General features: G+C 35.4%; 1 protein-coding gene across 1 annotated transcript; it reads right to left on the bottom strand.

Annotated features, from left to right (window-relative positions):
* Positions 1-683: 683 nt before the first annotated feature.
* LOC132548370 (uncharacterized) lies at positions 684-23,909 on the bottom strand. The gene is made up of 15 exons (XM_060212232.1): positions 23,202-23,909; positions 20,001-20,180; positions 18,743-18,867; positions 18,256-18,403; positions 17,183-17,319; positions 9,204-9,339; positions 8,743-8,838; positions 6,906-7,036; positions 6,603-6,694; positions 5,529-5,613; positions 5,050-5,121; positions 3,627-3,716; positions 3,274-3,432; positions 2,452-2,547; positions 684-2,234 (listed from the first exon to the last, which is right to left on the bottom strand). The coding sequence occupies exons 2-15, from the start codon at positions 20,152-20,154 to the stop codon at positions 1,890-1,892; spliced, it is 1,866 nt and encodes a 621-aa protein (XP_060068215.1). The 5' UTR covers positions 20,155-20,180; positions 23,202-23,909; the 3' UTR covers positions 684-1,889.
* Positions 23,910-26,006: the final 2,097 nt, after the last annotated feature.

The following is a 26,006-nucleotide window of genomic DNA, read 5'->3' as shown; positions in this document are numbered from 1 at the left end:
AAGATGGCGTGTAATGTAAGAAACAAGATGTTCTGAAGTAGGACATTAAAACTGTATTGTGCAAGGCATGTGCTTATTGCATGTACACTTGATAAAACACTTGTGTCTTCATTATGGTAATGATTTATCTTGCTTTCAAATGTAGGTTAAAAAGTTGTTTTTTTTTTTAAAATACCACCAGAAAAGTCTTGTCACAAGGAGCGCACGTGCCATATATGAATGCCCTATGCAGTAGTTGTGGGCAAGGTTAAAGTTGACAACAGACAAACAGACAGCACAAAAACAATATGTTCCCGATCTTTCGATCCGGGACATTAAAATAGAATAATTCCATTTTCTGCCAATTTCGAAAAGACATTATATGTTAGAAGAGGGAGAAGAGATAGGTTTAGATAATGTCGGTACTGATGTTATATAACATTGTTTACTCTTTAGTAATAGGAATTCCTCTCAGTTAAGGTTTGGAAAACAGCCAAAGGAAACTGGCGGCGGTATCATCCGGAGGTTGAGGGGTGCTGGTAATAATTCCTCTGATGATGTAGTTGTATTTATATTATACAGGAACATGTGTTGTTATTATTTATTAATTCGATATCTTAGTAGCATTAACAGACTGAAAGTATTCACTACTTATATATATATATACACTCATATATATATATATATAAAATGACAAATAACGGTTAATCATTTGTTTGGCTTTATAAGCAATATAGATCACAAAGCATGTACAGTTAATTCAATTTTCACAGGTAAGCTCAAGAATACACGTATGTTATAATTAATGACAACATCCATACCACCGAGTCAGGTAGCGTACTTAACACAGAGACTGGTCTAACGAGACACGGTTGTTAACAACTAACAAGTGTCATCGAAAGATTAAGCTTGTTGTAATTGTTGTTACGTAAAAGGAGTATTTTCTATATTAATACATATTTTATTTGCAAAAATGTTTTCAAATTGCACGCATGCTCATTGGTTATCAACAGAACATAAACACATTCATTCAATACAGCATGACACACGTAAGCATCCCTGAACACAATAACTATTTAGCATATAATCACACCACAATATGTAAAACTTCTGCGAACACGATGTGCGGTAAAAAAAATGGCAGGTGTAAAAATTGATAACAGGTATAACAAAAGTACGGTTTTAAAAAATAAAAATGTCATAAAATTAATTCTGTCTATTGTGATTTTTAAGTTTCGTATGAGTATCAGGTAAATTAAACTCTGCTGTGGTCTTGGTACGGTGGGTAAAGCTACATGGCCGTCTTCGGAAAGACATGTTGAAATATCAACTATTGGAATTCATTACTTCGCATGTTTCTTTAGCAAATTGGAAAGATTAAAAAAATCTATGAATAAAAAGAGAAATAGAAAAAAATGAACATCGTCATAGTAATAATTTTCTAGCAGCAATTAACAGAAAAAATCAGATAAAGTATTTGTAATAAAAGATATATAGATAATAATATATTAGAAAAGATTAGAAATGACAGACGTTCTGAATATATTAAGGGATTCTACAAAGTATCAACTATGTTGTATGTAAGTGTTTGATATTTTCAACCACATATTTATGTGGAGATAAACATGTAGATAATAATACATAAATATTTCAATCATAACAATGCATTTTAAAGACAGGAACAGTTTTTAACGGTATAAATGTGTAAACCCTAACACTGAACTGTACGATCAATTCCTACCCTCGTGACAATATTCCGAGTTTGCAGACAGAACTGAAACCCTGACATGACCCGGATTATGTTTAGAGTCTGGACTGAAACATGGAATTAGTTATTTTTGTTTCTAATCGTAACAAAAGGACAACAATGTACAACAATGTTTTGTTATAAGTATATATCTGTAACATAATTAACTCTGTGATTCAGCCGTAAGTGATGTGTCCGCGGTAGTATTCTCTTGGCCATGTCTTATCACTATTTCTACTGATTCCGGTTCCGTTTCTTTAAGAACTCCCTCCGGCTGTTTTTCTGTTTCAGTTTTAGAGGTTTCATCGTTAATATCTAACGTTCTGTCCTCAGTGTTGGACACTGTGTTCTCCGTGTTAGTTTCTACGACTTTGTTTTCAGTTTCATTTGAATTTAATCCGTTTCCTTGTGTGTTCTTCTCATCTTTCGTCCCACTTTTATCGTGTTTTGGCAGATCATGTGTTTCAACATAGTGTTTCAGGAATGCCACCATGCTTCTTTGTCCTTGCTGTAACACGTGAAAAGAATGAGAATTACTTTTCTTATCTGACTCCGTCTTCATCAATAATTCGTTCCAAGAAAATGTGTATATATTTATTTTCTTCCTTTACACATAATAAGCAATATTCTTAGAATTATTGTAAAGTGTCAGTATCATCAGCTAAAAATAAATGTGTTGAAAAACGGAGTATAGAACTGCAATTAATCACTAGTTGATATCATACCTCCACCGTGAAGTCCTTGTCTGCTACCTCCATACCGAAGTCCATCACTCCAACGTGTCCAGTATTTATCCCAACTGACCGGTCGATGTCCTTTTCCTATGAAATTAAGCCATTTTGACGATAAAGCTAATAAGACAAAACTTAAGTCGTACTCATAGGTATTGTTACCCTTCAGAGGAATATATCTTAAACTGGTATAAACGCTCATAAAAAACTGTTTCTGTTAACAGATGATATAATTGATTCCTTCTACAGCTTCACGTCTTAAAAAAGTGGGTTCAAAGACACATAAGTAATGGCCGAGTCTAGAGCGATGAACGCTACACAGCAGTACTTATCTTTTCCACACTGTTGCAAGGGCATTAAACATAGCTATATAAGGAATAGCTGAATCTAGAGGTAAAAACAAATAGGTAATTTCTTCTAGTGTTTCTCAGTACTTAGAAGGGATTCAAATACATTCAGCTCTATAAGTAATGGCCGAGTCTAGAGGGATACACAAATAAGTAACCTCTTAGGCTACTACTTCATGGCTCCTGTAAGGGGATTCAAATAGCTTTATAGATATTGAATAAATACAGAAGGATTCCAGTATATTTTCGCTATGCTCAAGGATGAAAAAAATGGAAAATTGTAGTGACCCAACAAAAAACAAGAATATGAAATAATGACGAAATCCGTGAAATCAAAGTGTTCACCGTTACTATTTCATAATTGAGCAGTGAAATGTACTGATTCCATTTAGTTCTAGTGTTAAACATGATGAAACGATATATTTGATCATCGGGATGATATTTTAACGGTATACCATGCCTATCGTACCTCGACATATCGTCTGCTTCCATTGACGAGTAAAGCATTCTGTAGCGCATGCGTGAATGATTGGAAGTCGGTAATATCCTGTCTGCTGTAACCTAGGTAGCGTTCTAGTAGGTAAACGCCATTACTCTGAGCGAAATCCATAAGTTCTTGGAACTGAATCTGCAATGACAATATTATATATTCAAACTAAATCAACAAGGACTACTCTTGCTGATTGCAACTAGGTAAATGCCACAGAACAATATGATTACGGTCAATAATTGCTCACTGAAATGGATATCACAGAAAACATCCTATCAATATTTACACCTGTCACGAAGGGGCACAAGTGGGACAGTTAATAGCTTTCTCACCTCGCCGTCTTTACTGCTATCCAACAGTTCGAACGCCTTGTCCGCCGTAATGTCAGGACCGAACAAAGTTTCCTTGATTCCGTCCGATAGCTAGGATAAGTAGAGAAAAAGACTTAAACATTCTTCTGCAATATTGCTGGATTTAAAACTGATACACAGGGACGAATTTTGAGAGGCTACCCATATACCCATATACCCCTGTTGCTTTCATCCTTAAAGCAAACGCTTCGCTACGTAGATTACTAGAGGCGGTTTGAACAAAATGAGTAAATATTCCTCCTAGAGTGGTAAAAAGGAATGACTGCAGATAATTCTATTTCTAGCGACAGAAACATTGATTATGAAGGATCAATGAAGGTCTGGTGGTCAGAAATTCTAAACCTTAACTTTTATTCCTGATATGATTGTTTGAAAGGCTAGATTCAACATAGTAAAAGCTTCTTTTCCGCTACAGGCGCGAGAATATGTTTAACAGAAAATATCCATTTCACATACCATTTTTGTTTTTTTTTTCATGAATAACAGGCATTTTTTCTTACTTTCTGTGCGATTTTAGTCAAAGAATAATTTTTGATTGATAAAACAGCAATCTTTATTTCTTCAACAATTGTATGTACATTGATATCTACTGATATCAGTATAAACATTTATTTTTAAATGAGGTCGCCGGAGTTGAAGAGCCCCGGGTTCAGCTCTGAGCAATAAGTTGTCTTCTTGTAAGAGGGCTTGTATACGTCACCCCATTCCATTTGTACAATTATGAATATAAATCACAATTTATATTAAAAAGTTCGATATACAAAAATGTATTTATATATATATATTGCATGATTTAGAAGTATATATAAATACAAAAATCGGTAGATTGATATATGTATTCAAGATAGCTCTAATTGATATGGAATGTCTATTATGTTTTGTGCTTAGTATTTTTTATTTTTGCTTTTTTTTTCAATAAATTCATTAAATGTAATATTATAATACTTATACAATCAGAAAAAAAATACGTTAAAAATAATTTTTCAGTGATTTCACGAGCTTAATACAGCTCGAGAACAAAAGGTTTTGAAGTATTGACTTGGATCCCGTATTTAACACTGTACTAAAATGACTTTTTAGTACTGTGAAGCAAAACATGCGGACGGACTGGCAAACGAAACATAGAGTAACATAGGGATACAACAGTTCTATAAAACGTCCAAACACACGGTGTTTTTGTGTGATCCAAGTCAAACAAACGTAGCTATATGATGTCTAGATAGACGAATCAAAGATGACAAAACGAAAACATTTTATGATAGAACTTTGTCTATTCAATTACCATAATAGACAAGAACCATCTTCAATTAATCTGGAAAAAACAATGGAAGTATGCATTTCATAGGTATGTTAAAATGATTCTAGCCTGGCTATGGATACATACATCAGTGAAAGCTGCCTCCAGTTCGGATTTACTGATACATCCGTTTTTGTTGAGGTCATGTCGCCTTAGAATCTAAACAAAAATAAATAAATAAAATGAATAAAAATGGCCATCCTTAATTTCTAAAAATGATATGTAATTCTACGCCATGTCTATAACCCTGTCTATATTTGTTATTATACAGCAAAGGCAGTAAGATGTTAACTATAACACAATTTCCAGCCGATTAATCTTTTCTTTAAATTTGTTTAATAAAGATAAAAGACCTATGTAATGACAAAACTAATTACCAAAATACATCATAGTCTCTATTTATCTAAATTACTGTAATTGTTTTTGTTGTTATAGTGACACTATCTTTTCTAAGACGCATAGAACATACATGATTACGTTTGTTCTGAATGATTATATACAACCACAAAAATAAGTTTTGTTTATCTTTTTTCCCATATTTGTCTTTAAAATAAGTTTCAACATACTTCGAAAAATTCCGTAAAAGCTTCCATAATTTTCTGGTGTTCTATCTTCGCAATGCTTTGTAACGCTTTCTTCTTCAGTTTTCGCCTAGAAAAAAGCTCAGTACATACAGCTTTCAGTTTCTCCCTACCAACTGCTTTGAGGCCACTCTCAAAATAGTAAATGCTTACGATTTCGCATACTTTAATCTTTAAGTTAGCTCAACAACTCCTTTCTTGATTTCAGTACTTGGTAAAATATGTCTTTTCATTGCAATCTAGTGGAAATTCGTCATATAATAACCAGAAGTAGGTTTTTTAACGGTTAATAAATCTTTTGATGAACTCGGAGGTGATATCAGCTAATACAGATTTTTTATTTTTGAGATTAAAAGGGTTTTCACTTTAAACAGTAACCCACTGGTAATGATACTAATTAATCACTTACAAAATCCTATATAGTATTAAGAAACCTGTAATTTAAACTCGAAATCGATACAGGAAGGGTACATTTCAAACAAAGGAAAGATTTAAACTGATACCCTAAAAAAAAATCCATGGAGAATAAGATCATGCTCCTAAAGGTATTGCTACTTACGACCGGTACAAAACAGATAAAATATACATTAAGTTCGTATTGACTATTAATACCAAACAAAACCAATGAAATCATTTTTCGATATTCCCTATGAACAAATCATACTGGAATAATTACAAATTGGTGTCATAAATTGTGTGTGTCTCGAGCCTTGGAACTTGCCAACCTTTTTACACAGCAGGTTTATCCATTTAACAATCTGGGCTTTTTTGTTTAAATTATTTTGAAGTGAAACTATTTCTTTTGTAAGATTTTGATTACAATGAACATAGTTCAAACTTTCGATAAATATTTCGTAATTGAAATCAAACACGTTGTATCTTCATGTCACACATGGATCACGTTTTTGTTTATCTCACTGGTGAATAACATACATGCTTTGAATTCACCGAAACGTTTGCTGTTTATGTAAGAATGAACTGTATCATCAGCGCTATGATACATTAACAGATGCCAAGTGCACGTTATGAGAATTGCGCAGTGAAATAGTTAAAACCTACTTGGATAGAGAGGTTTTAGGAATCTTTCCCATCTGTTTCCCATATCTCTTTTCCATACTGAATCGGAATAAATCCTCCTCCAGATCCTCGTACTGAAACATACCAAAATTATAAAACGCCAGAACCAATTTTTACATCGAATTACCTTAATGTCAAACAGTCGGATATGTCTTGTCTCAAATATCTAAAAACATAATTAAACAAGAAAACATTGGTGCTATTTCTATAAGAATGATTTTGTAGCTAACCGTTCAGTGTTGTTGTAAGAACATTTAACTGTAGACTCCCCAATCTTGTACATACCACTAGAAATCCTAAAGTTTTAGAGTTCCTGCCCTCAAATCTCCCATCCCGAGCTAGAAGTCCTGGCAATTTGTCCAGAGGTTTGAGTCTCTCCAGAAATGTGTCACCAGGTTCCATTGATAGCCACCAACCTGCAAAACGTTTTTCGTTTATCAGCACTTGTTTAAATACAAAACAAGAAAACTCCTACATGTTAACAAAATTTTAATTGGAAGCCTTTCAATACGTAGAATAAGACAGGTGGGCCTGAAGGTTAGACGTTTACTGCATCATTAATACCTACCATACAAGTATTTGTACGTTTTGTACAGCTATGGTTCTCGAATATATAACTTGTTCAGTGTCAGCAAAAACGTACCATGATAGATATACCAAATTATAACAATGTATCTTTTAATATTTATTGCTTGCTTCAGAAATAATATAAAGTAAAAGTTCACGCTCCAAGGCTAAGTAATCTTATCCTATATTGCGTAATCCCCTTACCGACTTCTCCATAACATTGATATTGGGGCCTTAAAAATTGGAATCGTTAAGGCAGCAAATGTTCAGACAATGTTTAGGAAAGCTCACAATACCATAATAGCAATGTAGAAGAAAGTTGACATTAATCGTAATAACATATAGGAAAGTTAACATTAATCGGGACAATGTATCAGAAAGTTGACATTAATCGTAACAATATATAGGAAAGTTTTCATTAATGATGACAATGTATAGGAAAGTTGACATTACCATCGTAGCAATGTATAGGAAAGTTGACATTACCATCGTAGCAATGTATAGGAAAGTTGACATTACCATCGTAGGAATGTATAGGAAAGTTGACATTAATCGTAACAATGTATAGGAAAGTTGACATTAATCGTAACAATGTATAGGAAAGTTGACATTACCATCGTAACAATGTATAGGAAAGTTGACATTACCATCGTAGCAATGTATAGGAAAGTTGACATTACCATCGTAGCAATGTATAGGAAAGTTGACATTACCATCGTAGCAATGTATAGGAAAGTTGACATTACCATCGTAGCAATGTATAGGAAAGTTGACATTAGTCGTAACAATGTATAGGAAAGTTGACATTACCATCGTAACAATGTATAGGAAAGTTGACATTACCATCGTAGCAATGTATAGGAAAGTTGACATTACCATCGTAACAATGTATAGGAAAGTTGACATTAATCGTAACAATGTATAGGAAAGTTGACATTACCATCGTAACAATGTATAGGAAAGTTGACATTAATCATAACAATGTATAGGAAAGTTGACATTACCATCGTAACAATGTATAGGAAAGTTGACATTACCATCGTAGCAATGTATAGGAAAGTTGACATTAATCGTAACAATGTATAGGAAAGTTGACATTACCATCGTAGCAATGTATAGGAAAGTTGACATTACCATCGTAGCAATGTATAGGAAAGTTGACATTAATCGTAACAATGTATAGGAAAGTTGACATTACCATCGTAACAATGTATAGGAAAGTTGACATTACCATCGTAGCAATGTATAGGAAAGTTGACATTAATCGTAACAATGTATAGGAAAGTTGACATTACCATCGTAACAATGTATAGGAAAGTTGACATTACCATCGTAACAATGTATAGGAAAGTTGACATTAATGATGACAATGTATAGGAAAGTTGACATTACCATCATAGCAATGTATAGGAAAGTTGACATTAATCGTAACAATGTATAGGAAAGTTGACATTGCCATCGTAGCAATGTATAGGAAAGTTGACATTACCATCGTAGCAATGTATAGGAAAGTTGACATTACCATCGTAGCAATGTATAGGAAAGTTGAAATTACCATCGTAGCAGTGTATAGGAAAATTACACATGATCCCACCATCCACAAACACATCCTCGTCACCGGCTTTGTCGTATTTCACTGCGTGAAATAAAACTGAAACAAAACAATGACGTTAACTTATTCCACGCACCAGTTTGTATATCTATATATACGACTAACAATACTTGATTCGGTTAACTATCTAGTTTCCTAATGTACATGACTTCCTACCATTTTCAATAAACAAATGTCGGATTTAAATTTAACCAATTATAATTCTAAAGCTAGGAGGTAATGATAGGCAAGTGAACAGTAGTGTGATTACTATAATAAAAAAAGGCAAATACATACGAAGCAATTTTACCATCGAATGGTACAGAGGATAGTGTAATCTACAGACACGATGATTTATTTAAAGGACCAATTAAGTACGAATTACAGACTTAAGGCAATCTTTGCGTGAATCATATAGCCAGTACCTGGAATGGACATTGACATGCGCACTGCCGTTCGAATCGGCATGTGAGGTGTAGTCTTGGGATGACAATATTCCTCAGTCATGCGGCTGACATTGGTGACGACAACACACAGTTCTACTCCTCTTTTCTTGTATAACTGAAAAAGGTTATAGTTCACCATCAACTTAGGTGCCTCATATAATTCAATGAATAAGACTCTTAGCATCACTGACGAGTCTATGAGGGACAGAACAGCTGTGTGATCCACTAAGCAGCTGTATATTGTGTTCATCATTTGATTATCTTGCGCCGTATACTATAATCATCAACAAACGAGTCATTCACCCGACTCTGTGTATTTATTGGATCTTTGGTGTTGTGGTGGGTGTTGTTTGAATTCCTGTATTTCAGTGTACTTAATTCAAAATTTGTATTGAAAAGAGCAAGTTACTTCCGTGTTCTTTTGTATGATATTTTAAAACTTAAATTATGGTTAATAATTTATGTTATTCTCAACGACATCCAGCGTGTTTACTGCAAATGTTGTTATTTTCTAGGAGAGGATGGAATTGCGAAAGAAAGGAAGTTAAATTGATAGAGAAAAAAATGTACAGTTTCTGACTCTTGAGAAAGAAATAAAACAGCGAGAAGGCAAACTGTACACCATATGAAACACTATTTATTGTATATATTGTATTAATTATATGCTTACAGGTAATCTGAAAAACTAGTATATTTCGAACAACACCCAGAATACTAGAGAGCAATAAAACAACACGGACACAAATTTTGATATGAAATTACCAATGTCTATCGTTATTTAAGTCGCTGGTAGTATGTATCAATACAATTTAGCATCATTTTCTAATTACAAGGGATAAAGTGTTGTTGATTGAATAATGCAGCTTATAACGTGTTGTTTGAGAACGCCTTCCAAAAGAGAAAGGTAGCCAGATGTATAGTAGGCTGAGGACATGGCACTTATTGCATGAGTGGCTATCAGAAAGACACATTTTATTGAACGAAACAATCTTGATTGATTCTTAAGACATCCTTTTTCTGTTCTTTGCGAAATAGAAAAACGCACAAGAGATCATCATTTTCACCTTCACATCTATTTCTCTGCGACTCTATTTCCTTTCAATAAAAATAATGTCATTTTCATATCTGAATTTGAAACTTTGTGATTAAACCATGGCTTAATCATTTTTAACGTATCTGAAAAAAAAATAGATAGGATTGCAATCCAATACTTGCATATTATATAGTTTAGCAAATGCAGAACATCAATATAAAAAAATGCATGTGATGGTAACATTTACCGTAGCTGTCAGACAAAGTGATATTTTCTCAACTAATCACTGTTGGTGTTCTAGTTGGAAAGGCTGCATTAATGTAGTTATATGAATATCTCGACTATCTAATGTATTTTTGATGTGAAATTTTCTTTCCTGCAAGAAACTCCTGCATGTGTTCAATACTCTTTAGAAAGCCTGGCGTGTTAGTTATCTTGTCCTCATTTGAGAACGTGACATTACTTACTAGGATAGAGAAAGATTTACATGTTCGGTGTCGTCGATTAATCAGAAAGACGCTCACCCTTTCGGATGCATGGTCTTATTCTCCTTATAAGGAGTCTCTCTGTAAATCTTTCTTTTATTTATATTTTGCCTACGTTATATTGATTTTGAGTTTAGGTTAAGAATCTGTTGACATGTCTCGGTATTTTCTTGTCGTTCTTGGGTGTTCAAGTGAAATATCACTTCGACAATAACACACTATTTTGCTGCATCTCATCCAAGAAGTTAAATGTTTTTGATACATTAAGTCCGAGAGTCAACTACCACATGTCTATCCTGACATATTCCGGTGTTCTCACTAGGTATCATAGATATGTCACAGACACATGTAGATACAAACGATAGCGAGTGCTGATAAAAACCTATAAAACATTTTCCAATACTTCCTGAAGATCAGACAGATAAAGACATGTGTCTGGACTCTTAGGTCACGAGGGAACACTGTGCAACAGTCAACCCAGTCTTGTGTAATGGAATTATCCATAGAGTAGCAATTGATGATATGCTTAAAATTATTTACCTAAAATTATCAATTCATCTACTCTTCAATTATGACAAAATATGTTTCACATGCTTATTTACACACAAAAGAGATGGACGTCGAATCTAACAAATCTATATTAGTTTTGTTGATGTTATGTATTAAGGTCTTTTGGATATCATATTCTGAACAGTTTTCAATATGTGCGGGTTATAGATTTGTATGATGTGACTACCAGTTATTGAATGAACTCGCACAAAGCTATATATATAAATATGAATACTGCTGTGATGATGTCATTATCCGCATGTGTAGTGTTAACAGATTGTAAATTTATATGTTGGAAGCATCGTTGTGTGACATTTGAAAGTCCCAGTGATATCAATAAGTTTTAGAATATTTCCTTGAATTGGTTTTTCTCGCTTCGTGTCAGTTTGGAGATAGAAGTAATGATTCAGTGTTACCAGCCCACACCATACAGAAAGCTAGTTTATTGAATAAGAATCACATACAAACTAAAATAAATGTATCCCTTGAGAGCGGTGACTCTGAGAGCAACGTAATAGACGAAAGCGAGGAACGAATTTTATCTGTTATCGACCGACAGGAAATTTAAAAAAAAAAAAAAAACTTTGAGTAGGTTTTAGCACGAAAACTTATTCATTTTTGACAAAAGAAACCACATTGTTGAAATTCCTTGCATACAAATATGTATCCTTCTATATATTGTATAAATGTAAGATTGATGACGGGGATATTTACTCACGTACCTAAAACATCAAGTCTGAATAAATAGATGGATATCTTAGACCAGGAATATCGACCCTTAGTTGAACACGGTGGATAAAGAAAGCTGTCATAACGTCAAAAATGTTTTACAGATCAAACTTTTCACATAGCATAGACTAATGGAGACAAAATGTCATATCAACTTCTTACTGAACAAATAATGCTGTTGATAGAAACTGCGAGTCTAGTGAGTGAAAGTAACTGTGAGTATAGTGGTTGATAGTTACTGTGAGTCTAGTGGTTGATAGTTACTGTGAGTCTAGTGGTTGATAGTAACTGTGAGTCTAGTGGTTGATAGAAACTGCGAGTCTAGTGAGTGAAAGTAACTGTGAGTCTAGTGGTTGATAGAAACTGCGAGTCTAGTGAGTGAAAGTAACTTTGAGTCTAGTGAGTGAAAGTAACTGTGAGTCTAGTGGTTGATAGTTACCGTGAGTCTAGTGGTTGATAGTTACTGTGAGTCTAATGGTTGATAGTAACTGTGAGTCTAGTGGTTGATAGAAACTGCGAGTCTAGTGAGTGAAAGTAACTGTGAGTCTAGTGGTTGATAGTAACTGCGAGTCTAGTGAGTGAAAGTAACTTTGAGTCTAGTGGTTGATAGAAACTGTCAGTCTAGTGGTTGATAGAAACTGCGAGTCTAGTGAGTGAAAGTAACTGTGAGTCTAGTGGTTGATAGTAACTGTGAGTCTAGTGGTTGATAGAAACTGCGAGTCTAGTGAGTGAAAGTAACTTTGAGTCTAGTGAGTGAAAGTAACTGTGAGTCTAGTGGCTGATAGTAACCGTAAGTCTAGTGAGTGATAGAAACTGTGAGTCTAGTGGTTGATAGTAATTGTGAGTCTAGTGGGTGATAGTGACTGTGAGTCTAGTGGGTGATAGTGACTGTGAGTCTAGTGGGTGATAGTTACTCTGAGTCTAGCGGTTGATAGTAACTGTGAGTCTAGATGTTAATAGTAACTGTGAGTCTAGTGGGTGATAGTAACTGTGAGTCTAGTGGTTGATAGTAACTGTGAGTCTAGTGGTTGATAGTAATTGTGAGTCTAAATGTTAATAGTAACTGTGAGTCTAGTGGTTGATAGAAACTGTTGGTCTAGTAGTTGATAGTAACCGTGAGTCTAGAGGATGAAAGTAATTGTGAGTCTAGTGGTTGATAGAAACTGCGAGTCTAGTGGGTGAAAGTAACTGTGAGTCTAGTGGCTGATAGTAACTGTGAGTCTAGTGGTTGATAGTAACTGTGAGTCTAGTGGGTGAAAGTAACTGTGAGTCTAGTGAAAGTAACTGTGAGTCTAGTGGGTGAAAGTAACTGTGAGTCTAGTGGGTGAAAGTAACTGCGAGTCTAGTGGGTGAAAGTAACTGTGAGTCTAGTGGCTGATAGTAACTGTGAGTCTAGTGGGTGAAAGTAACTGCGAGTCTAGTGGGTGAAAGTAACTGTGAGTCTAGTGGTTGATAGTAACTGTGAGTCTAGTGGTTGATAGTAACTGTAAGTCTAGTGAGTGATAGAAACTGTGAGTCTAGTGGTTGATAGAAACTGTGAGTCTAGTGGTTGATAGAAACTGTGAGTCTAGTGGTATATAGAAAAGGTGAGTCTAGTGATGGAAAGTAACTGTGAGTCTAGTGGTTGATAGTAACTGTGAGTCTAGTGGTTGATAGTAACTGTGAGTCTAGTGAGTGAAAGTAACTGTGAGTCTAGTGAAAGTAACTTTGAGTCTGAGTGAAAGGTGAGTCTAGTGGTTGATAGTGAGTGAAAGTAACTGTGAGTCTAGTGGTTGATAGTAACTGTGAGTCTAGTGTAAGTCTGTGAGTCTAGTGAGTGATAGTGAAAGTAACTGTGAGTCTAGTGGTTGATAGTAACTGTATTTCTATTGTGTCATTGATTCTTTGAGTCTTGTGGGTGATAGTGACTGTGAGTCTAGTGGGTGAAAGTTACTGAGTCTAGTGGTTGATAGAACTGTGAGTCTTGTGGGTGACTGTGAGTCTAGTGGGTGATAGTAACTGTGAGTCTAGTGGTTGATAGTAACTGTGAGTCTAGTGGTTGATAGTAAGTGTGAGTCTAAATGTTAATAGTAACTGTGAGTCTAGTGGTTGATAGAAACTGTTGGTCTAGTGTTGATAGTTGATAGGATGAAAGTAATTGTGAGTCTAGTGGTTGATAGAAACTGTAAAGTAACTGTGAGTCTAGTGAGTGATAGAAACTGTGAGTCTAGTGGGTGAAAGTAACTGTGAGTCTAGTGGGTGAAAGTAACTGCGAGTCTAGTGGGTGAAAGTAACTGTGAGTCTAGTGGCTGATAGTAACTGTGAGTCTAGTGGTTGATAGTAACTGTGAGTCTAGTGGTTGATAGTAACTGTGAGTCTAGTGGTTGATAGTAACTGTGAGTCTAGTGGTTGATAGTAACTGTGAGTCTAGTGGTTGATAGAAACTGTGAGTCTAGTGGGTGAAAGTAACTGTGAGTCTAGTGGTTGATAGAAACTGTGAGTCTAGTGGTTGATAGAAACTGTGAGTCTAGTGGGTGAAAGTATAGTGGGTGAAAGTAACTGTGAGTCTAGTGGGTGAAAGTAACTGCGAGTCTAGTGGGTGAAAGTAACTGTGAGTCTAGTGGTGATAGAACTGTGAGTCTAGTGGTTGATAGAAACTGTGAGTCTAGTGGGATAGAAACTGTGAGTCTAGTGGGTGAAAGTAACTGTGAGTCTAGTCTAGTGCTGATAGTAACTGTGGTCTGATAGTAACTGTGAGTCTAGTGGTTGATAGAAACTGTGAGTCTAGTGGTTGATAGAAACTGTGAGTCTAGTGGTTGATAGTAACTGTGAGTCTAGTGGTTGATAGTAACTGTGAGTCTAGTGGTTGATAGAAACTGTGAGTCTAGTGGTTGATAGAAACTGTGAGTCTAGTGGTTGATAGAAACTGTGAGTCTAGTGGTTGATAGAAACTGTGAGTCTAGTGGGTGAAAGTAACTGTGAGTCTAGTGGTTGATAGTAACTGTGAGTCTAGTGGTTGATAGAAACTGTGAGTCTAGTGGTTGATAGAAACTGTGAGTCTAGTGGGTGAAAGTAACTGTGAGTCTAGTGGCTGATAGTAACTGTGAGTCTAGTGGGTGAAAGTAACTGAGTCTGGTGAGTGAAAGTAACTGAGTCTAGTGGATGATAGAAACTGTGAGTCTAGTGGGTGAAAGTAACTGTGAGTCTAGTGGGTGAAAGTAAATCTAATTTCAAATCCTGCTATCAACAAATTACAAAAAAAATTGCAGTTTCTGACATTCAATTTCTGTCGCTAATGAGCAATTCGGGACACATTCTGATATCACGACCAGTTACTGAAACAAACTTTATCGATAACCATTTAAGCTGTTTATAGCATACATTAATTTCTGACATTTCAACTTGCTATTTACGTTTTAAGATATGATTATCAAAATTTTGTTCACAGAAGTCGCCGAAGTAGTTCGAATACTTCTTTTCTTTGTTGTTGACTATCAAGCTGGCTCTAAGGTATATATAGCGATTCACGTACATTTCGTCAGTCAACAATAACTCGTCAAACTGCGGCCACTTCATCATTATTTTTTGACATAATACCAATAGAACAGTTGTTATTGTAAATCTAAATGTAGAACGTACAATAAGTTAACTACTTTGAACTTTCCCTAGATAAATGAAGCTGGCGTCGATATTACAGCTAATGAGGAGCCATGCTCTAAACTCATCATTTAAAGTTTGATAAGCATTTTATGCATGAATAGAGAGTATTCCAAATTCTAAACACGTCTTACTTTTGATTCGAAATACGTCAGCATAACTGACAGAAGTAACATTCAACAATGTGATTTACTAAGGCTAGAACACCTCCGCACTAGTTGTCATGATCAGTATTAATGGAGGTGCAATTTGACATCGAGTATCGATCTTGTGTTTAGTTCTCTTATGCTTTATCATCAGGACATTACCAGAACAGACTTAATTGGATTCGTTTGTTTAGTATCTACAACGTTTCTTAAGAATCCTATATCTTTTCATTACCATTAACACTGAATAAATGATCGACAGTACCATTACAGTCAGTCATAAACAACACTAGCACTTCTCTCAAGATAACTAGGCAGAAAAAGATCTTTGACGAAGATCAATGACTAACCGCAGCGAGTACAATGACGAAGCATCCCCTAGAGAACTTTGATGTTTAATGGCAAATCATTCAACTGCTATATTTGATCAAATTTTGTCAGTTCAATAGTAATTGGAAATTGCTCTGAGGACGTTATATGATCCCACACAATTATGCCAGAATGCAATTACTTTAAAGATGGATTTATCTCTAACTATTAATGTTAAGTTCAGCAAGGGAAGGGTTAATTCTTCACACCTTAAAAATCCTTAGTGTCACCTTTTCACAAGGATTCGCAAGTATTAATAACAGACCAGCGGAGCGAAAACTAGCGTTGCTTATGACTTGGGAGCTGCGATTTAAGTACATCTATATAACGGAAGTTAATAGTGTTATCAAAGTGAAATATTATAGGGTTGAATCATTAGTCATGTTTAAACAATCAACACTATTATCCAGATATGTGTCACAGTCCTTGTTTATCAACTTGTGGCATGAAGTGACGATGATATCTGTTGAACATGTATAGTTGAATTCGTGCTACATCAAATATTACCAATTAAAACTATTGACCGGTAAATGGTCAAAATTCAATGTATCCCCTTGGGTATATTTTCAACTTTTGACCAACCTGACCGACTAAATAGTGTTTCATTGTCCGATGATATTTCTGAGCGTGAACAAAGGGCTTTTGTAGAGAGTAAGGCAACTATACCAAATATCTCTTAACCGACGACGTACTTTACATTAAAATAATGTTATACTAGTAGTAGCCGAGAAAATGTTTGTTTAATATCATCATCCTTAATATATTAAAGATATTCTCAATGTAACCATCTTATTAAAAAAAACATATTTCAGTGTCAATACACAAGGATAAATCCGGAACTTGATATAAAATGCAAGATGACACTAACGTAGGGGTAACATTTCGAATCTTTGTCCATCGAAGGGGGAAAGTCAAGTAGAAATGATACGGAAAGAGTGGGCCCGTAATAAGCACCTAAGTGTGTCAACCGGGTACAAATATATAATTTGCTAATAAGTATGACTTTCTTACTTGTGCGAAGGTGACGTCTGGGTCTCCAGCAGCCTTCGCCAGGACTCCTCCAAGCCAGTTAGAGAAACGATTGCCAGGGTTCCAGCCATAATCCTTTCTTAGATTTGGTAACAAACTAAGAACTCCCCATTTATGATCTGAAGATGGAAAACAAAAAAATGGCATATCTAGATATATGATTCATTACATTGTACGTCGAAAGATTCCCAGCTGTTTCCAAAGAAAAAAAAAGAGAGGTAGCTAATTCGAGGGCTAACATATCTATGAGTCAGGGTAAGACGGTATGTCATTGCAATAGTAATTATTCCTGGCTTATTTAACACAACTCAGCCAACTCGGTTAGATAATTTTAACGAAGTGCAGAAATGAAGCAATCAGTGAAAACATTTATTCAATAGTATTTAACTTTGCTGTTGTTGATTTGGACAGACACTTATGGACGAAACTACTTCACTAGAGCTTGAATAAGAATGATCTGTCAAAAGCAGAATCGGTATCAGCGGATCTAATTTTAATTTATACTAATTTGATGTCATAAGCAATTGTACAGTCATCTACAAAAAGAAATTCGTTATTACCATTTCAATGAAATGAATTTCATCAAATTTTGTTACTTTTAATGTCTTTAGAAATACGATAAAATGTTCAACCATTAGATATTGATTAGACCACATTACACGATTCTCTGGAGACACCCTTACCAACACAATGTGATTCGTTATAATGAATATACCTTATTATTAATATAATGTAGCTTCGTGTTGTAACAATTTGCGTACATCTATCTATCTGAAATAATAATATTGGAAGTTGTATGGTACTACTGGAGAAATTTGAAATTCTATTTGCTCAGTTGCGATTATTATGTTCCTGGAAAAAAATCCCAAAGTAAGGAATTGGAATGGAGGGAACTTGTAAAAGGGAGGTCAACTGCAGTCAAACTACTGTAGTGTCAATACATGATAATTGATTTTCCACAACTCGCGCTACAAATGCTCATGCCATTGATCAACATTAACATATTTAATTGATCATCAATACACATGTTCGAGTTATCACTTAATTTCACTAACCTAACAAGATGTTATTTAAATCTTGACTGAGGAAGTCATCTACTTCTTTAGACGTGTAACCAACAGCCACTAAAGCCGCTGTAATTGCCCCGGCACTGGTCCCAGCGAATCGCTTCACATTCTGCATGATCCCAAGGTCCTCGATTACCTAACAACAGAAAACATTACGTTACATAATTGAAGCTTGGCTAAGAGACATACAACAATAACTTATGTTGGCTGAGCTTATCATATGAGTAGTACACTCTCAGATCATTACATCTTGGGAATACAACAAGCATATCGCATTTCTTGCAATTATTATACATACCAATTGTCTCGAGACAAACACGTGTTTTAACAATGCAGATAAAGCAACAAGCTTCCGTATTGAGAACATAACTACCAATTTCATAGAAATGAAAAAATACAATCTACCTGCATAATGATACTTTGTTTTAGAATAATGACAATATTGGCTGTTTAGATTCAAATTGTCAAAACAAACCTTTAATGCACCGCAAAATCCGGCTCCTTCAGCCCCACCGCCTTCAAAAACAAGGTTCTCAAACGGGAAAATGTAATCGCCCAACCCATCGTACTCATCCACGGGAACGCTGTCTTCAATGGTAACTATAATATAAAAACAGAAATTTTAATTATCTGTATCTGTCTGATTGAATGTAAATCACTTCATATGTGTTTGATTTCTGGCCGAAAAATGTTAGATTAGTAACCAAATCCGAAGTGTATATTTCACGTGATATTTTAATTTGTGGGCGTTCTGTATTCTTTTCAAAGCTGTAGCTACTAAGTAAACCACCATAGGTCAATCACATTAGATCCAATAACTACTAAATGTTTATGTTAAATAATGATATCATAGAATACTTAAACCATTGTGCTGCTGCACATTCGATCAAGTTGCCTTCGATGCAATATGTAAAAGCCTGGAGAACGAACAAAAATTAGAAATGATAATTCTACTTATATAGGTTTTATTTGTTATGGTCAATCAAAGCACATGTCGACACTAATATGAGAGGAAATGCCTGAATTATTCATTCTGATTTGCAACACCAGCTAAAGCTGAAATGAGATCAGGCATAACTTTTGAAAGCAGAAGATCGATACCTGTACCTACTGCAACAGAGAAACGATAGCTTAGTTAACACTGTAGGCGGGGAGCTTATTTATGCGCCGAACGGTATCTGTTGCAATTCAAAATGCGTCGACATGTACTCGAATACGGTGTAAGGATGTATCTTGCAATGGTACATTTGTTATATACAAGTGTTATAAGATATAATTACAATGTTGCAATGTATCCTTATAAAAATAAAAATATGTATCCTGAAAAAATATGCAGAATATATCTATGTTTCCTTACAATTACAAAATAAAACATCGCAATACATCAGGTATCCTTTAAAATATCAAAATTTCCTAATACATAACAACAAAATACTACTATGTGTCCTTACAAATGGACAAAATATAACAACTTGTCCTTATAAATGGACAAAATATCCAAATGTATGCGAGCAATATCACAATATAATTAAAATTAAATTGATTAAATTATATTACATCACCATGTACCATAACATATTGACAAAGAGTGTACCCATACAAAAATATTATATTGATAATAATTAGAATATAACAATGCTTGGCTACACAATGACACGAATCACAATGTATCCTTAAGAAATGTAGAAATTTTACTTTGTCTTATAGAATAATCCTACTGCATGTGAACTCACCAGAATCTGGTTCATCTTGTGACGTCACTGATTCCATACGCTGTGCCAGTAATTTGGCATTTTCCTTTTTCTGTTTATCCAAGGCTGTTGATTTTTTATCTCCATGACTCTTTTCCTTTGACTTTTTAGCCTCCTTGCTGGAGTTTGTACCCATAACTGAATTTATCCACCAACAACTAACTGTGAGACAACAACAAATGGAGAATGGATCAGTGCTATTGATTTCTAACAGACTCGGAATGAAAGATTTGCACTTTAATTAGGTTTTCTTTTCGTTATAAATATGCATCAGCTGTAAAAAGAGCCGGTTGTCCTGTGATGTTGTCATACAAGGTGTACACTTCCGTGGCTGGTACTGGTCGGTACACGTCAGTCTCACTTTATCAATGTAATCACACCCTTTCCCTGAACAACTACTCATCGCTTCCATGCTATTCTATCGATTCCTAGCTTCTGTTGGACAAAATTGTTTGTGTTGGCGTCGAAGCCTAATTTGGCTACGCAAATGCGATTAATTATACCCAGAAATCAGCTCTGAACATACAATCGCTGGTTAATAGAGCGAAACATTGTTGATAACGAACTTATTATCGTCGTAATCAGAAGGGCATTCAGATGATACGTACTACGTACTATCCAAGGACCATCTCAGAGTAATTAAAACCTGGCCTTTTCACAGACAGAAGTAGCACCTTTATTCAAATATTGACTTAGTTAATGTATCAGACCAGACAGCTTGTTCCCACCTCTCCAAACACATTCCTACACCCCTATCATAACAAACACAATTGTGTGCTTCCCATATCATCATCATTATACTCCTTACAGGCACCCATCTTCTCAATACTACTTACAGACTCCCATCTTCATAATACTCCTTACAGGCATCAATCTTCTCAATACTCCTTACAGGCATCAATCTTCTCAATACTCCTGACAGGCACCCATCTTCTCAATACTCCTTACAGGCATCAATCTTCTCAATACTCCTGACAGGCACCCATCTTCTCAATACTCCTTACAGGCACCCATCTTCTCAATACTCCTTACAGGCATCAATCTTCATAATACTCCTGACAGGCACCCATCTTCTCAATACTCCTTACAGGCACCCATCTTCTCAATACTCCTTACAGGCATCAATCTTCATAATACTCCTGACAGGCACCCATCTTCTCAATACTCCTTACAGGCATCAATCTTCTCAATACTCCTTACAGGCACCCATCTTCTCAATACTCCTTACAGGCATCAATCTTCATAATACTCCTGACAGGCACCCATCTTCTCAATACTCCTTACAGGCACCCATCTTCTCAATACTCCTTACAGGCATCAATCTTCATAATACTCCTGACAGGCACCCATCTTCTCAATACTCCTTACAGGCACCCATCTTCTCAATACTCCTTACAGGCATCAATCTTCATAATACTCCTGACAGGCACCCATCTTCTCAATACTACTTACAGACTCCCATCTTCACAATACTCCTTACAGACACCTTTCTTCTCAATACTACTTACAGACTCCCATCTTCATAATACTCCTTACAGACACCTTTCTTCTCAATACTACTTACAGACTCCCATCTTCATAATACTCCTTACAGACACCTTTCTTCTCAATACTACTTACAGACTCCCATCTTCATAATACTCCTTACAGACACCTTTCTTCTCAATACTACTTACAGACTCCCATCTTCATAATACTCCTTACAGACACCTTTCTTCTCAATACTACTTACAGACTCCCATCTTCACAATACTCCTTACAGACACCTTTCTTCTCAATACTACTTACAGACTCCCATCTTCATAATACTCCTTACAGACACCTTTCTTCTCAATACTCCTTACAGACACCCATCTTCACAATACTCCTTACAGACACCTTTCTTCTCAATACTCCTTACAGACACCCATCTTCACAATACTCCTTACAGACACCCATCTTCTCAATACTCCTTACAGACACCTGTCTTCTCAATACACATTACAGACACATGTCTTCTTAATAACACTCTCGTACACGTATGGAATTGTACCTTTTTAACACACTACTTCTGGTAACTAAATCAACTGATACCACATGACTTGAGTAAAAGCACGTGGTAGTGTAGCTATTTTTCATTACACAATGTACACACGACAGGACATTTAATCCGAGAAAGTATGTAGGTCACCAACCAGTGCCGTTTTGTCGTGGTAGTAAAGAATGAATCATCATTGATCTCAAATCAGATGATAACTGACAACCAAACAATGTCAGTATGTCCGACAAAAGCCAATTAAAATAAAATGAATATCTGTTATATAATTAATCAACAATCAAATGGCTACATTGGAGGATAAGATGTTACTTTAGGACACATGTGGATGATATTTCCGTGATTGTATTAAAAATCAACATTATCATTTACAGTAGATATATCTTTGTATAAATGCTCAGAAGATAATTGTTGATACTTATTATTGACAAGTTGATATCCCTAACTTGGCGTCTGCATCTTACGGTGTGAGAAGGGTCTGAGAAATATCGGGATCTATGTATCATCCCTCTGTCTACCACACATAGATAAATAGTTTTTTTTTTTTATAAAAACCTATACAATGATTGATTGCTGAAACGCGTTCTAATGAGCTTTCGCATGTATGAGTGTGGGATGAAAAGACAAACTCTTAGCCAGTTTATGTGCACACATAAGTGGGCGTGTACTATAATGGGGTATAATATGACTCATGTGTGGGTAAACAGGCTGTTTAATCAATGGATTAGCAGGACGAATTTTATTATTTTATTTATCTCCAGTGTAACATTCTGACATAATAATCTAATTCTGTACCAGGCTGATACTCAGTGGGAATACGTACTGATAATTACACACAAAGAAAAGGTCAGAATGATTACATCGGCAGTACTAGTGAACGGAGATAGTAGTAGCGACAACGGTCATGGTTTACTATCATGTACTGAAACCATCAGAGCAAATCGTCTCAGATACGGTCTAATTAGAACAATTGTCAAATAACATATGAGATATAGCCATGTGTATGTTTGTTATTCAACAAAGGGATACTCATGTTAAACCCACTGTTCTTTTTCACTTGTTTGTAATACGGAACTATATACACCCTCACTCTACGGGTAGGATATATAGACGATTGGCATATTGTTTAATAAGGAAAAAAATCTTACCTGGCTAACGTCAGCGGTGTGTGTGTACTTATCTCACTCCTTTAAACAGCTGACTCGAGTAATCCAGTCTATCAACAGGTATGCATAGAGTAAAACGTACGGAAGTATGTCAAATACCGCACCTGTATCATACACACCTATAAATAACTTTATCCAGAATATTACAAAATAACACGGATGTATTTTTTCTTCCCTATTATCTCCCCTATGCGATTCCACACATGCTTTAAATTCCTGTGGCGACAGGATGCATTAACAAGGGTAAGTGTCGACTGTCATCCCAAGCCCACAAGCCAGAACACCTCTGCTTGTGGAATAATGTAAACCTTCTCTGCTTGTTGTCCTTTTCAGAAGCCCGCAAGCCTGTTTAACACCAACGCGAACGTAGTCATGCGAGTCATTTTCAACTATCCAATTCCCTCGATAAAGTTGATACATTCGTTACGGTGTGATCCCACTGTCTGTAAGGGATGGAGAACAGCGCTTGCCGACCACTAGTCAGAAGTCTGAAGGCTCACAACTTAGTAACAGACACAATTTGTTGTACAACGTTTGATGCTAATGGCTATATAAATACTCCATCGGGGAAGTCAGTATATCGAGCCAAAGTACATTGTATATGTGATGACATTTCCATAGAACAAATTACAAACAACTCTCAGCTTGTTTTACTTGTAACTCAAGCGTTTCTAGACTAATGAAGATATCAATTTGTATTGACTTACACATGTGGAAGGAGTCCGGAGGTGACGTGTTAGGATATTTACACTGCAGCCAACGTGTATTTATACTCACCATGGTATCGTCTCTGGAAGATATACATTTTATAGTATAAAGCTGTCAATGCGTGCAACATCAACACTAATAGACTGTAACATATTAAAATTAATTAATGTCTCATGGGCAATATAAATGGATAATGCATCTTACTAGGCATTAGTCAATATCATTTGTTGGAGTATTTGATAAAGTTCCAAAATAAATAACGTCATGGATTAAGTCTGTTTCATTTTAATTTTAGAAGCATTTATTCTCTTCTAACATGAAATGGGAAGTATACTTTTTAACACATAGATATTGTATGATGTCTTTTGCGAAAATTCACGGTATGCAATTGCATTTTCAGCACAGCAATCCATTACTGTTGCACTTTTTCCACACAGCAATCCGTTATTGTTGCACTTTTTCATCACAATAATTCGTCACTGTTCATTTTATCAGCTCAATAATCCATTAATATTACACCTTTTCAACACAGCAATCCGTTACTGTTACTTTTTTAGCGCAATATTCCGATATAGTTACATCTATTTAAGCACAATAATTAATTACTGTTACACTTTTTCATCACAACAATCCGTCACTATTACACTTGATCAGCACAACAATCCATTATTGCTAACTTTTTCAGCACAACATTCCGTTTTTGTTACACTTATTAAGCGCAACCATCCGTTACCGTTTCCTAAGTGACGAAGATCATAATTAGCAGTACAAGGTGCTTATTGACTGCACTGTTTGAGCAACTTTTCTTGCCTAAATTGCACAACTGAATTAAATTGATAATTATAAAGTCACTGTACCGAAATGGATCATTGAATATGTCCCGTGCAACGTCAATGGGGGTTAAAATTAGTTTGCTGAAAAGAATTGATTTTTCCCAAAGAGATGTCCCCCTCTTCTCCACCTCTGCGATACTCATAAAAGGACTAGATAATCACAAGACATTGAGTGATTCAATCAACCACTTAAAACATATTCCAAATACAACTTGATATCTTATCTAATCTTAACAATACCAACATGGCAGCATAATCATAATCCAAATTCAGATTCCATAAAACTACGGCAAAATATGCGAGGAAAATAAGGTGGGAATAGTAAGCGTCTTCAGTTTCATCGATGACACTCTTCATGTAAACCTTGCTCAATCTAATTAGTAATGTCTCTTTCTCAAATAAGAACAAGGGATACAACAACGGAACCAACAAGCAAACTAGCAAGCATTCAAAACGTCCAGCTACAAGTCTCACAAAGAAATCGAATATTTCTCAATGAAATCACTCATGGCAAAAATCTTGATGATGAACAAGCACTTGGAAATCGAATCAATTGTGACATGTAAATAACATAGGTCGGAGATGCAGGAATATAGCTATCCAGAAAGAGAAAATTCACATTAGAGAAATTGCAATCTCACGTTTGTCATACAGCTTGGTGGAAAGCTGTCCATGTTCGTTTCGTTGGACGAAAAGCTCACCTAACTTAAATCAACAGTTACCATAAACATAGTTGGACCATTGTTAGAGTAGAAGAAGAAAGAGAACTAGTTCTAAGGCCATTTATATTCAGCTGCCGCTGTGTTTGATTGTAATTGATGCCATGAGCCACGAGTAGATGTAGGAAAGTACAGGGGTGTTTCTGTTTTGAAAGTATGGTGGATTGTTAGCTTGAATAGACTTTTGGAGTAAAATATTGCTGATGCTTATAGCATCCACTCCCTTATTTACACCCTAAACTCGAATTGTTGAAGGATCACGGCCATCTGTACAGTTAAAAACCCTGATTTGTGTCCCATCATAAAAAAATTCATGAAGTCTTCACGGAAGTTTCAGGTCTTTAGAAGCAGATATAGATAATATTCATAAACACCAGGACTTATTCTCCCTGTACATTTTAGGAGTACCATATGCTATGTCCTTTGTTAATATCTTGCATATTAAAAGATTGACTAAATGAAATGACCAACATGTCGTAATCAAATTAAACACATATTTTTGTAATCCAACATATCTTAAGAGTAAC

This window comes from Ylistrum balloti, unplaced genomic scaffold (assembly GCF_031769215.1).
Source record: "Ylistrum balloti isolate Yb309-2 unplaced genomic scaffold, AGI_CSIRO_Ybal_v1 Utg370010, whole genome shotgun sequence".
NCBI lineage: Eukaryota > Metazoa > Mollusca > Bivalvia > Pectinida > Pectinidae > Ylistrum > Ylistrum balloti.
The sequence above is the reverse complement of the archived record's forward strand: the minus strand, read 5'-3'. Positions and strand labels throughout refer to the sequence as shown.

Coding starts and splice junctions, on each gene's coding strand:
- LOC132548370 (XM_060212232.1), bottom strand. CDS start 20,154: ATGGGTACAAACTCCAGCAAGGAGGCTAAAAAGTCAAAGGAAAAGAGT. Junction 3,717..5,049: donor TGGAGGCAGCTTTCACTGAT/GTATGTATCCAT, acceptor TACTTATCCTAG/CTATCGGACGGAATCAAGGA. Junction 2,548..3,273: donor GAAGCAGACGATATGTCGAG/GTACGATAGGCA, acceptor TTAATTTCATAG/GAAAAGGACATCGACCGGTC.